The sequence below is a fragment of the Nipponia nippon genome, unplaced genomic scaffold (assembly GCF_047370975.1).
Source record: "Nipponia nippon isolate SJK-2023a ecotype South Korea unplaced genomic scaffold, ASM4737097v1 scaffold_3, whole genome shotgun sequence".
Lineage (NCBI taxonomy): Eukaryota > Metazoa > Chordata > Aves > Pelecaniformes > Threskiornithidae > Nipponia > Nipponia nippon.
In genome coordinates, this window is record NW_028262347.1 from 56186986 (window position 1) to 56200521 (window position 13536).

The following is a 13536-nucleotide window of genomic DNA, read 5'->3' on the forward strand; positions in this document are numbered from 1 at the left end:
ACACGCACACAGGACAAAGAGCCGGGATGGGCAGGGCTCATGGGAAAGTCACTTTTAATGGTTTATTGCCAACGTTACAAAGGTCGACACATGGTCAGACAGGCAGGAACCACACCGGAGTTGTAAAAACACCAATAAGTCTAGGGTTTTAGTTTATTTCCAAAACAAAAGGAGAGAGAGAAAAAAAAGAATCAAACAAAGTTTGCCTTGGCCAAGCTGACTGCGTGTCCCGGGGATGCCTGGGGCCTGAGCTGGTGTCACTGCAGCCCCTGGGTGAGCCGGGCTTCGGGTTGGCAGTGAGATTGGGCCGCGGGCTCCCGGGGCAGTCCCCACACCAGCCTGGGCTGGGGCAGCACGCGGTGGTCCTCCTGAACCCACAGGGCCCCAGCTGTCCCGTGTGGCACCAGCCTTGCCCCCCTCCTCCCTGCTTATGGCAAACCCCTGTCCCCACCACAACAGCGGCGGCAAGAAAGGGGGGAAATGCCTCTCTCCATCAGCGCTGAGTACCGGCAGCACCGGTGCTCCCGCCGAGCAGGTGCCTGGGGAGCCAGCAGTTGTCACCCTGCTGCTTGCCCTGTGTCGAAATAAACCCCTTAAGATGCTGATAATCTCTGGAGCACATGTGCAGGCATCGTTTCCCTGGGGTCAGTTCAGGCCCAGCTGGGTGCAAGCCTCCCCCACCCCACTGTCCTCTGCCCTGTCCCTCCCCGAGGCCGTGGGAGCCCGCCTGGCCAGGGCATGGCGGAGAAGACCAAAAACGAAGTTTGTGCTTTGTATACGAGACCCTGCCTACACCGAGGGGCTGGGGAGGAGGTGGCTGCGCTCACCCCACGGCTGAGGCTACTCAAACCCCTCACAGCCCCTCGCCCCTTCGGCAAGCTACGGACGTGCACACACACACGTGCACACACACACACGCACGCGTAGGAAGGGGGGTCCCCAGGGGGCTGGGGGGACAAGGGGAGGAGGAGGAGAAGGCAGCCATCTCCCCAAAACCATGTCAGCACCGAGCCAAGAAAAGTGCGTTACTGGCCCAGCAGCAGCAGGGTGCACAGAGGTGCCAAGTGCACCCCTTCCCCACGCCCAGGCACAGACCCCAGGCACAACGCCAAGTGCCCCCGGCGCCCTGCCAGCAGCCATTTGCCCCTTAAAACTAATTTTTTTCTTTCTGTAAGCCACTCGCCTCCCCGTGGCACCGCTGACCTGAGATCGTTTGATGGAGGGATGTGGCTCAGGCGGGTGCCGTGAGCTGCCAGCAATGGGTATGGGGCTCAGCCACCCAGTCCTCGCACAGTGATATGCTGCCCCACGCCGCTCCGTTTTCCCCCAGCCCCACGGCATGCCCTGCTGCTGCCATGCTGCGGGCAGCGGGACCAAGCGGGGTGCCCGTCTTGCCAGAGCAGGGTTCAGGAGGACGAGCCGAGCCCCACCAACCTTCCCCCGGCCCCCTCCTGTTCTCAGCACCTGCTTCAGCCCGGGGCAGCAGGGGGGGGCCGGGGAGCAGGACTGGTTCCCCTGCTCCCCATGGCCTCGGGGGCAAGGAAGGGGATGTGGGGCTTGGCGCTGCCCCCGGAGCTGGGGGGCGGCAGGGGAGGGCTCTGCTTCCCCTGTCCCCCTCGACAGACATTTACAAACACACACAGAGAAAGGAAACCGTAACCTTATAAAAGACACTGAACGCAAACGCCTGCATGTTTGGGGGCAGCCCCAGCCCCGTCGCCACCTCGGCTCCCCCCGTGCCCCCTGCGAGCGGCTGGGCAGGCTTGCTCCGTGGGGCCGAGCGGCCGGTGGCCCCCCTGGGCGCCTAGGAGCCGATGATCTGGCCGGACCACGTCTCGTGCTTCGTGTGGGGCGCCAGGTTGGTGAGAACCACCTCCACCGCCTGGAACTTCTGGTTCTTGGGAGGGATGGGGCAGACCTTGTACGTCACCTCGTCCCCCTCCACTGGGACGTACTCCCCCTCAATGCTGCAGGAGAGGAGAGGAGAGGCGGTAGGGCTGCGGCCAAGAGCCAGACCCCCCGCCTCGACCACCCAGCACCGAGGAAGGCACCTGACCCACCAGCTGCGCCTTGGGAAAGAAAACCCACTGACGAGGGCAGGTAGAGAACAGGCAGAGCCCCATCCCCACCCACCCCATGGAGACATCCTCAGCCCACGGGTCTCCAGCCCCATGCTGATGGCACAGCTCCCCCAGGGCATCCTGGCACCACACGGCCCCTGGACTTACTCAGACACGTGGACGAAAATGTCCTCTGTGCCGTTCTCGGGGGTGATGAACCCGTGGCCCTGGGAGCGAGAGAACTGCTTGCAGACGCCCTTGAAGATGGGGCCGGCAGAGGCACGTGCTGTCCTGCGGGAGGAAAGGGACAGAGATGTGTCACCGGCAGCACTCACCCCGGGGGCAGCACGGGGAGAGGTTTGCTACGAAAACATGGCGTTCCCTGGGAGAGCACGTGGCACCCACCCGCAGCACCCCAGGCAGGTGGGTGCGGTGACGCTGGAGCTCCGCAATGGCGATGTGCACCAGGCATAAAGGGTTCTGCAGGTGCTGCTGGTGACCGCAGTCCCTGCTCGGCTCAGCCAGACAGTCCCAAGCCCGCTCGCCATGTGCCGGGTACTTACGCCGAGTAGGTCCTGGTCCTCTTGGTGGGAAGGGGGCTGGGCAGGTCCCGCAGCAGGAGATTGCCCCGCTCCCAGATGCGGCTGCCCTCCCGCTGGAAGGGGAAGGTGGGCCACACCGGAGACTTGGGGGAGTGCAGGGGCGGCACCGCCGGTGGGGCGCTGGGGTCCGACGACATGGTGGGGCCGGCGGGCTCCTCCGTTTTGGGGACGGGCGGGTGGCTGGCAGGAGAAAGGGTGCACGGGTCTGCTGCCTGTGACCTGGGGAGCAAAGGGGAGAGTGGTTACATGCCCCCGGGGGGGCTTTTGGCAAAGGCAGTTTGCTCTCAGGAATGGCCCCCGCTGCTCCCAGCCCCACATCTGTGGGGGCAGGCAGCATGCCGTCAGCCTTTGGTACTGGGTACCACCCCCTGGCACTGGGAATCACTCTGGGAAGCCCGTCCTGGCTTGGAGCAACCCAGGATGTTCCAGCAAATCAACCCCAAGGGAAGGAAAGAGCCTTGTTTGTGGCTTCGTCCTTCATTTTCCAAGATAATCCCACATATTAGAGATGAAGTCACTAAAAAGCACACCCTGGGAGAAGGAGCAGCTGAGTGCGGGCTGCCACAGGCAGGGACCATTTTGGGAAGGATGCCCACGCAGTGCCAGCATGCCTGGGTCCCCAGCCCCAGCCTCTGAGATCTCCCCCCGGGCCCGAGATTTCTGCTAAAAGGGTGAAGGAAAAAGGCTGAGACAACAGGTAGGTCAAGGGCAGGAGTCTGAGGAGGTTGCCTCAGCGCTATGGGATTTAAGACCCAACGCCAGCCCCAGCCAGCAGCTCACTGCTCGCTATGGGGAAGGGGCACCGGGAGGCTGTTGCGGGGCCGCCGGCAGCACACGCACCCCTTGGGCACCTCAGAGGAGCCACGACACAAGCACAGCCTCCTGCCACTGCGGTCATCAGGCTCTGGTTTTTGGCTGGTATCATGCAGTTTGCAAGGAGTTAAAGCCCCAAGGGGCAGAAATCCTGCAACCTTTAGCTGCCGGAGGATGTGCAAAATGTGGCCTGGCCAGGCTGCCTGCTGAAGAGCAGGAGCAAGCGCGAGCATGGGCATGGCTGTCCTCGCCAAACCACCCTGAGCACGAAATTGAGGGGGTTGTGCATTTTTAAGCCTCCCAGCGAGATGCTCTGGTGCATGATCAGCACAGCGGCCACTTGCTCAGAAGGCCGTGGCTCTGCCGATTTCTCTTCCCATCGGTCGCTGCACCTGATGCCGGGTGCCTCTGTCTCGGGGTGCTTGGGGGCACCGCTCTTTGGAGGTGCTGGGTCGGGGCTCACCCATCTCCATCACCCCTCAGGCTCGGGGGTTCCCCCCATCACCCAGAGCTGAGGAGCCTGACATCCCATGGAGTTACCATCCCCTTCCCTGCCACCCCCTTCAGGACTTCCCGCCCCGCTGGGGCATGCGGCATCTTTTGGGACGACACCTGCACACACCGGGAAACCCAGAGAATATTTAATTTGGTTTCTGACTCATCCGCGGCCCCTTGAGACGCGGAGGCCCTGGGGGTACGTGCGAAAGGGGGTCACCTCCGCTCTGAAATTAGCAGGCACCAAGGACATGGGAAAAGGTTTCTAGAACAGTTGAAGTTTCAGGGAGGGACCAGGCAGCTCCCATTCCCCTCGCCCACCTCCGCTTGCTTCCCCTGCCGGGGGTCTGCCTGCCACCGGGTCCTGGCTGCTGCCAGTCCAGCTCTGGTGCCCATCCACGCCTCAGCTGGTGTCCCAGTCCCAGCAGAGCCTCACCCCGAGGTCCAGGCGACAGAGGCCACACTGGAGTCCCACCCCAGGGCAGAAGCCACCACTTTCCTCCTGCCTTCCGAGATGACTTCCAGCCGTGGCCACAAACCCCTCCGAAACGTCTCTCCTCTCACTGGCTTCCCATCCGCGCCCACACCAAACCCTTCTCGCACTTCAGCGGCTCCTCTCTGCCACGAAGCAACTGGAGCACAGGCGCCTGCCTTCTGCTCCACGGCCCACCCTGCACCGGGGCTGCTCGGCTCCCGGCCCGCCGGGCTCAGCATCTCCTTCCCCCATGCCCAGGCTCACCATCTCCTTCTCCCACGCCCAAGGAGCCTGGAAAGGCTCAGGGAGCACTCAAGCAAGACAGCCAAAAGCTGCGGCAGCCATCAAGCTGCTTCTCTGCTCCCACCTGTGCCCCATGTCCAACCGCCCTGCCTGTGCTGGCGAGCAGCCTGGCCACTTTTGGGCAGCAAAAAAGCGATGTGGCCCTCAAGCGTCTCTGCAGGATCTGGCGCCTTCCCAGGAGGTGTCAGGGCTGGACAAGCAGGACAATTTGGGGGAAGCGGCCCTCGGTTCTCTGCCACATCATGGAGCCGTCACGATGAAAATGGCTTCACCACGGTGCGCCTCCTCTGTGCGCGCATTCGCTGACGAGGCCTTTTGGTTTCCCCACCAGATTAGAGACAATGGAGGGTATTTAACCTGAATAACGATGCTTGGAGCAAACTATTAGTATGCTGAGGGGATTGGTTGGCGCCAGGAGAAAGAGCTTCCTCCGGCGGGTCCACAAGGGGCTGGAAAAATGGAAGTTTCCCAGAGGCAAAAGAAAAATAAGAGGCAAAGGGGAAGGGGTGTGCAAGAGGGGGAGCCTTGCAAGGGACAAAATGGGACGGGCAGATGAAGTGGCAACCCAGAGTGGGTTTGCCCCCAGTTCACCCGTGGGACCAGCCCAGGCTGAGGTGCCCTGGAAGGCTCCCTGGTTCGGGGGATGAGCAGTGGTGGGGAGCCGAAGCATGCTGGGCATTGCTGGGGGAGAGGAGGCAGACAGCCGGCTCCCGAGGCCTGAGGGCAGGAGCGGAGGGTGCCCTCCTGGGGCTGCCGTTTGCCCCCACAAGCTGAGCTTGCCCTACATGGGAGAACAAGCCGGGCGTGATCGCCCACAGGCATTTTGGGGGGCTCCGGCTGGCCCGTGGGCGTGTGGGGGAGAGCTCTGGCACAGGGCAGCAGCTGACTGGGACGAGCATGGGAACAGGGCACAGCGAGGCTGTGGGATCCCCGTCCTCGGGGGTACGAAACCCCCCCAGACACGTCCCCAGGCAGCCTCCTCTAACAGAGGCACTGCACCTAACTCCTGCCTGGAGCGGGGGCGGGAGCAGAGACCCCCGTCCTGCGGCCATGCCAAGGCTGGCTCCCATGGCCAGCAGCGCCCTGCCCCTCTCCAGCACCCAGCTCAAATTTGTGGGTCAGCCTGGGGGCCCAGCACCTGAACACCCGGCTTTGCCAGCGCCGGTGAAGCTGAGGCTGAGCGGGAGCTTCGGCACCACGGGGGGCTCTGGGGAACTATCCTGCCTCCCACCTCATTTAAATCCCCACAGCAAACAAAGGGACTCACGGCAAAAGCCGGCTGAGAGAAGAGGGGAGACACAAACATGTCCTCACCGGTGTCTCCTCCCAGCCCAGCCGGAGAGCAGGGAAAGCCTCTCCTGTCCTTCTCCTTCCCTCCCTGTGCTCCACCCCACCACCCTCTCCCCAGCCCTTTCTCCACGCTGCAGCCCCGCTGCAGCCCCGGCAGGCGACACGGAGGGGGCACCTGGGGCCCGGGAGGCATCTTCCCCCTCCCCACCACCACCAGCGGTCATGCTTTGCTCCGAGGGTCCCCCGGGGTGACAGTCCTCCGAGCCAAGGACGTGTGTAAGCGGCACCGAGCCCAGAGCTCCCTGGAAGGATGCTCTTTGTAAAAAACACCCCCAACCCTGTCCATCTTCCCCCTCCCCAAAGAAACCATCTCGGAGCAAAACCCCAGGGCTCTCTGGTGACAAGGCTTCCTTCGGCAACAGCAGCCTGCTTTGCTTTTATATTTTTCGGGGGGCAGGCTTCCAAGCCGAGCTGACAGTCGGGAGCGCTCACAGGCGAACGCAGGAAACCCAGGCCAATTAAGGCAGACAGGCAGTAGACACATCAGCTTTTATCTCGAGATCCAAGTACCCCATTCATCACCAGCGATTGAAAGGTCTGCGGTTTATCAAATAAAATCACTGTCTCTCTCCCTCTCTTTAAAGCCAAACACATTGACTTGGGTGCTGGCTGTGACCTTGTTTAACTAAACAGCCTTTCAAGGTCCCCCAGAAGGGGGGAAGGAGCCTTTTGAAGAGGCACCAGTCTCTGTCTGCCACTCCCTGTTCATCAGCGGCAGCAAAGAAAAACCCCTCGCCTGTCCCTCAGCCAGGCGGGGGAATACATATTTAATTGGCTTAATCGCCCTCGGCGAGTCGGCCCTCCCGCTCGGTGCTTCTTTGTGCTCCTTCCCACCCGCTGGAACCCCCGGGCTGCCCGGGATGGACGGACGGACGGACAGGCGGCCACTCTGCCGGCAGCTGTCATGCTCTGGCTCTGGACGTGACCCTTCGGCTGGCACACAGTCACCTTTATGGGCCCTTTCCTTTCACGCCGCCGCGTTCCTTTGCAAATCCCCATCTCGGATGCTGTCTGCCACCACGCTCGGGTCTCCCCAGTGCCGTCGCTCCCCCCGCCCCAGCCAAGGAGCTGGAGGTTGTTTTCCCTCTGCTGCCTTTTCCAACGAGCTTCCGCACAGGCTCTTCCCTGCTGCTCGCCATCACGTTTTCTCCATCCCTCGCGACTGCCAGTGGCCCCAGTTTAAGAGTCAGGTTTACCTCCCTGCTCTCCCTGCTCCTTCCACCCCCAGTAGCAAAAAGGTCTCTGTGTCAAAAAGACACTCCATCTCCGCAGCCAGCTGCCAGCAGCCATCTCCTCACCCCACGGAGCGGGGAAAGCGATGTTCTGGCCCGCCGCCATCCTCGGGGAGGCTGGTGCCCCCCCAGACCCAGCCTGTCTAGACAGGGGCTGAAACAGAGAAGAGCTACAGCCCTCCAGACGTGGGAGCGTGTCCCCAGAGCTCGGTGCAAAAACAAAAATCCCATTTTTCAGCTGCTTGGCACATTCATGCGCCGAGGGACCCACCAGCACCGTGGTGGCCAACCGAGATCCCGAATCGGCATCTCCCGGGGGGCTACCGTGAAGGGCAGGAACCAGCTGGGGAACCAGGATGGCTCCAGGCAGGGGTTACCACAAGCAGGGCCACCGCAGCGCTCGCTGGGCTACGTTTCTCCATCCTCCCTTCCTCAGAGGCAGCTCACAGCCTCAGTGTCTGGCAGGTTTTTATAAATGCTGTCTCTGTCCGATGCTAATGAAAGCCTCTCAGCTGCCCCCCCCCCCTCTTTTTTGGTTACCAGATCATGCTGTTAAGAGTTAAATACCAAGCAAAGCAATTGCCTTGCCTACCCTGCATGTTAAAAACCCCTTTGCTGAGACAAATTACTATAGGAAAAATAAACTAGGCGGTTTTTGGGAATACACACTGACAGCGTCCCCTCCCCAGCTAAGCCAATCACGCTCACAACTCCAGGGATCTTTGCTGAGATAGTCTCGCCTACGATACAGCCTGCTTAGCGCTAAAATATGAATGTCACCTTTATGGATCGATTATAAAAAGCTCCCTTAGTCAGTGCTGGGCTGCCCAATTCTCGGGGAGGCCATGGGGGAGAGCAAGCAGGCTGCCAGATGCAAAGGGGAAGCAAAGGGAGAAACCATCATGGAGGCTTGATTTACCTTTTAAGCATATATGCATAATCATCACTCCCAAATACCAAGTTTGTGGGATTTGGTTGCTTAGTTGTGGGGTTTTTTTTTATTAGAATAGTGTCTGTTCAAAGACCTGGCGCAAATGTCCTCATCTGTGTCCTTCCTTCCTCCTTTGTGGATCTAACTTGCCATCTGCAGGAATGAATAGTGCAGCCAGTCCCAAAGAACCCCCAATTCAAGCCCCCATCATTATCAGCCTGCTTTAATAAGATGGATTTTTTTACAAAACGCCTCCCCCTCAGCCAGCAAGCGGAGAGCTGGGTCCCAGCTAATCTCAGCCCTCTGTGGCAAAGCCCCAGCTATTTGCCCCCCAGCCAAAGCAGGCGTGCAACGCTGCCGCCGCCACCCCCAGAGGAGTTATTGTTCCCGAGGCTGGTGGGGAATAACGAAACCGGAGGAGGGAAGTCGCGGTTCACCCTTGCACCTCTCCACCGTCAAAAGGATAAAGCAGGTTTGAAAGAAAAAGGCAGTGCACGAAGTTTAACCTCCAGCTACAATAGCCTGGGCAAGCTGGATGGCCATTGTGCCTCCCCTTACCTCTTTAGCAGTGACGGGCTCCCTGGAGCTGCGCTCTGCAAAGCATCGGTGCTCGGCGGGGCCAAACGCTCCTCCACTACCTTGCGAGGAGCAGCGGTCTCGCCTGCAGCCTGGCTCTGGGGGGCTTTCTCCGGCTGGCTGCCTGCCTGCCTGCCTGCCGGCTGCCCGCTGATGGATCTGCGGTATCTGATGTGTGTATGATGTGCGCCTCGCACACACACACACACGCATCCGCACGCCTTCCCCTGACGTCAGGGCCAGGCCAGGGGGAGCGGGCAGGTGGGAGGGATCAGCCTGGTCATTTCTGAGCTAGGCTTAAAGGAACAAGTCTGTATGGGGGGCCAGAGGGGATGAGGGTCAGCCCCGGGGGGCTGCATCGCTCCAGTTACGCAAAGTGATGCACATCGGTGGCACGGCCGGACACAATGGGGCAGCCCCACGGGCTGCAGGGACAGTGGGACAGGAGGGTGGGAAGGCACCGGAGGCGGGGATGGGGCCAGGACGCCAGGTCTGGACCAGGAGGGGTCCCCCGCGATGGGTCAAACTCTCCCCTGTCACCCTGAATCCCGCTGGTGCCACTGCAGCCGCTCTCCCCACCTGCCCAAACCTGCAGCCCCCCAGCACCCACGGGTGCCGCGGTCACCCCCAGCGCAGCTGGGGAGCACGCGGGGAACGTGCCACAAATCCACCCTACCACCCCGCTCCCCGGCTCCGGGCTCGCAGCCATCACAAACCTGGGTGCTTTCTAAGGGTCCCGTTTCTAGCAGTGCAGCATGCCAACCCCCCGACCTCAAAAGATCTTTCCTTTCTGTTTTCCCCTGTGCCGGCGTGACAGTGCTCAGGAGAGCCATCTCCGCGGGCAGAGGCAACGTCATAAATCGGCCCGAGACTTTCTCTCTTGGGGGTGCAGGGCGATGCGATTGAGGACGGGAATCAATCGTTTGCCACGTCCACTGGGGAATAGGGCAAGGAGTAATGGGGTTTAAATTGCAAGGAGCAAGATTGATGCTAGACATTAGGAAACACTTTCTAACAGAACAGACAGTTAATTACTCAAGTAGATTGCCTGGGGAAGCACCAGAGTCTCCATCACTGGAGGTTTTTAAGAACAGGCTGGGCAGGCATCCTTTGGGGGGAATTTAGGTGACGTTGGGCTCATTTTGGAGCAGAGGGGTGGCCCACACCAGCACCTTACCATGCAGGTCCCCGTGATCCTGGAATAAAATTTGCAAGAGCCCCGAACAACCGTGGCACAGTGTCAGTGCTGCAGGGAGCTGTCACAGGCGTCTTGTGACGTGGGGTGGTTGTGGGTTGCTTTTGGTTTCTCGAACATGACTCTTTCCTTGAGTCATTCTAAGTAGCCGAATGCGATGGTGCCAACTGGACCTGTTCCACCAGCGACCCCCGGGGCTGCAGGGTGGCGTACAAGTTGTGTGGGAAGCCGCGAGTCAGGAGACAGGGTCACGACTGCTCCACCTGCCTGTATCCGTCCATCCAGGTAGCTGGGTGTTGATCCGTGGCTGTCCCAGGGGCTTCGGCAGAGGGAGCGGCTCACAAAGCAGTTGTGTCTCTCCTGTCAGTGAACTACAGTGCAGAAAAAAGCTCCGTAGACAGAACAGACCAGCCCACGGCGAGACCACCAAGAAGCACTGAAACCCCAAGTACCAGTGGGTTCTGCCATTGCCCATCACACTCTGCTTGTGGCTTTTTGAGCAGTTTTCCATGACAAAACAGGAGTCCCATTCACCCCCTACAGACACCACAAGGCTCATCTCCTCAGTCTACCCTTCAAAACCTTGCAAAAGAAGGGGAGGAGAAACCCAGCCAGCTCTCAGTCTCCACTCTGAGTTTCTCCTGAGATGGCCCATCCTCTCCGGGGGGACAGCTCCACACATCCAGACCAGGAGGATCCTGAGCTGGAAACAGCTGGAGGCCAGAAGAGTGCTGGGGAGGCGCAGTATGGGCATGCCCTCTTCTTCCCCGGGCATTCATTTAACATTTGTACATTGAATATTACAAATACCTGTACTTCCCCACCTAATTTGTGGTACACCAGGGTTAGCCGTGTGCCCAGCTGCACGTGTTAAACAACATAAACTGAACGGAGGAGACGAGTGTCAGAACCTGACTCTCCCACGTAGTCCCTAAAGGCTCTTGACGGAAAAGACACGGGGAACTCGAAGTATGTTTGACTGGAAGGTGGCTCTGGGCATGCGCTGCAGCAGAGGAGGCAGAGAGTCTAAAGCACGCAAAAATGATAAAAGGAGAAGAGGGGAAGCTTTGATCAAACAGACAGTGGGAGTGGGGGTGCCAGAGATGCCTGCAGAGACGGAAGCAACGGCAGGAGCGTGGAGGACTTTGTACGTGAGAAGATACATAATTCCTTTGGAGGGCCAAAACAGTCTAGATGCAAATTACCACTCGCCTCCTCCAACGTCCCTGAGACAGTTTTCCTCAACAGCCATGGGGATGTGGGGGCAGAGGAGATCTTAAACAAAATGATTTGGGGGTTCCTTTCATTTTCCGCCCAGTTTCTGAGCCTTCAGGTAACTTCAGATAGTATTTTCCAATTTTCCTGTACAATTGTGAGAATGAGAAGTGTTTGGGATTTTCTCTGAGTGACAGAAAGACCCTTGTGCAATCCCCGGATTCCAGCAGCTGAAGTTTTTAAAAAAACCAGCAACCGAGAACCATGCTCCCAAATATCAGAAACGCTCCAATACTGCTGAGAGAGACTCTGGAGACTTTACGGCTATGCATGAAAAGGTGTGTACAGGTGCTGCAGACTTCTGGATATTCACTGTGTCAGTACTACTGGGACAAAGAGACCACCCAGCAAAACGAGGCTGTTCACACAATCTCCAACATCGAGATACCTTAGCGGCAGCATTAAATATAGTGTAACTCTGAGCACTATCAATAGCTGAGTTGAGACAACAGCCATGTTTTACAGGGCAAAGTTTGGTTTTCATTTGTATTTTTATGTTGGAGATGGTGCTTACAAAATACATAATTCCTCCAGGGAGAAAACCTAGGTGGTAACTGAGCAACATCCGTCATGCGTACGAAGGCCCAGGCATGCACCGCTTGGGATCTGGGGGGTTACCTGCAGAGGGTGAGACTGGAAATCATTTCCCACAGCCTGCGATGTTACTGGTGGAAGCTGAGAAATTGCCCATCAGACTCAGCTCTGGTGGTGTTTGTAGCCTGGTATCTAAGGCAATGAAGCTCATCCGACACTGCCATCGCCAGCTTTCTCTCCGCACATTTCAAGTCAGTTTCACCAGAGTAGGATCAAAGTACCTGCAAGTTTCACCAAAATACATAGCTGCGTAGAGAAGAGGAATCCTGTCATCCTGACCGAGGAACAGCCCGCAGCGCTCAGCCCTTGTTGGCCATCAGAGAGCTGATACAGGAGAGAGAGAGATTCTGCACGTCCCCACCCTAGAAGAGTTTGCTTGGTGCCTGCGCTTTACGAGACACCGAAGACCCAATGGTACGACACAACCTAGTTTGAAGTGAGCCATTGCAGAGCCGCTGCTCACACAGCTGGTTTTTGGGGGGCCATGGATCAGACTGAAGGGAGATGCACCTGCTTCGTATTGGGCATCCAACAGCCCCCCATGGGACATAGCTATTGGGAGCATGACAAACATTAGCTCAAGGACGGGCTAGAAATGGAAGCGTGATATGACTCTGTCCAAATCCACCTCTCTCCATCTCCCATGTTCTCACAGGTATTCAGCCTACTATTCCCCCCAACCCCCGCCCCTATTTAACTTTACAGTTCTTACATACAAAAGCATCCAGAGCGATCACCTCGCCAATATCAACAGCGTCTAACTTCCACTTCCTTGTGTGACAAACAAGGCTATTTCTTCCCCTGCCATCAGAAGAGGGCCAGGGTCAGGAACTATTCTCTCTTCTGAAACGGTAGCTACAGATACCCGCAAAACCTGCACTCCAGCGAAAGGTCAAACCTCGCACTGCGTGAAAGGTCAAACCTCGCACTTCACGCACCTGCGTGAAGCCGGGACAGAACAGCAAGGGATGCAGCACGTGTGCCAGCGAAACTGTGCCGCGCCGAGATTAGCGCAGCCGCGACTGTAGCGCAGGAGAAAGGAGCCTTTGTAAGGCTCCCCGAAGTAGGACGAGAAGAGCAAGAAACGCTGGGGATTTGGGTTGAGGTGTTCTGGTAGAGCGGTGTCTGCTGCGCTGGCAGCACAGCTCCTTGCTGAGACGGTAGATGCTGCTCCAAGAAAAATGCTGCTCTTCTCAGGTGACAGGGGAAGATCTGTTCCTGGGTCCCCCATTGAATGCAAACATGCCAAACGTGCAGACCAGCCATGTGTATTTAAAAAAAAAATAAAACAACCACCCAACAGATCCTGGTGAAACAGGAGTAATTGCGAAGAGATCAGAAACTCCTTGGCCAAGACAGGTATCTCACTAATGAGGCCTAGTCACAGTATTTGCAACCTCATTTTCCCCTTCCCGCTCCAAGACAGCTCAACATTTAATGATTTCTTATCTAAAACACTCATTACTGTCCCACTGCGCGCTGCTGGGGGGTGTGGGGGATGACACACTTAGCCTTTGCATCAAAGCCATTATGCTGACAGTGCAGTTTTGACTGTCAGCCAGAGATGTTTGGTTTTCCAGGCGAATCTTTTTTTAACCACACTTCAACCAACCTCCTTTCATTTTCCCCAACAAA

The 13536-nt window shown here is 58.3% G+C and overlaps 1 protein-coding gene across 1 annotated transcript; it reads right to left on the reverse strand.

Moving 5' to 3' along the window:
• Nucleotides 1-37: 37 nt before the first annotated feature.
• CSDC2 (cold shock domain containing C2) lies at nt 38-8948 on the reverse strand. Its single transcript, XM_009475243.2, has 4 exons — nt 8820-8948; nt 2624-2881; nt 2229-2351; nt 38-1967 (listed from the first exon to the last, which is right to left on the reverse strand). The coding sequence occupies exons 2-4, from the start codon at nt 2797-2799 to the stop codon at nt 1805-1807; spliced, it is 462 nt and encodes a 153-aa protein (XP_009473518.1). The 5' UTR covers nt 2800-2881; nt 8820-8948; the 3' UTR covers nt 38-1804.
• Nucleotides 8949-13536: the final 4588 nt, after the last annotated feature.

Bases quoted from the DNA above. Each gene is read 5' to 3' on its own strand.
- CSDC2 (XM_009475243.2), bottom strand. From the start codon at position 2,799: ATGTCGTCGGACCCCAGCGCCCCACCGGCGGTGCCGCCCCTGCACTCC. The intron at 2,352-2,623 runs GTAAGTACCCGG...TTCCTCCCGCAG, and splicing joins AGGACCAGGACCTACTCGGC to GACAGCACGTGCCTCTGCCG. The intron at 1,968-2,228 runs GTAAGTCCAGGG...CCTCTCCTGCAG, and splicing joins ATTTTCGTCCACGTGTCTGA to CATTGAGGGGGAGTACGTCC.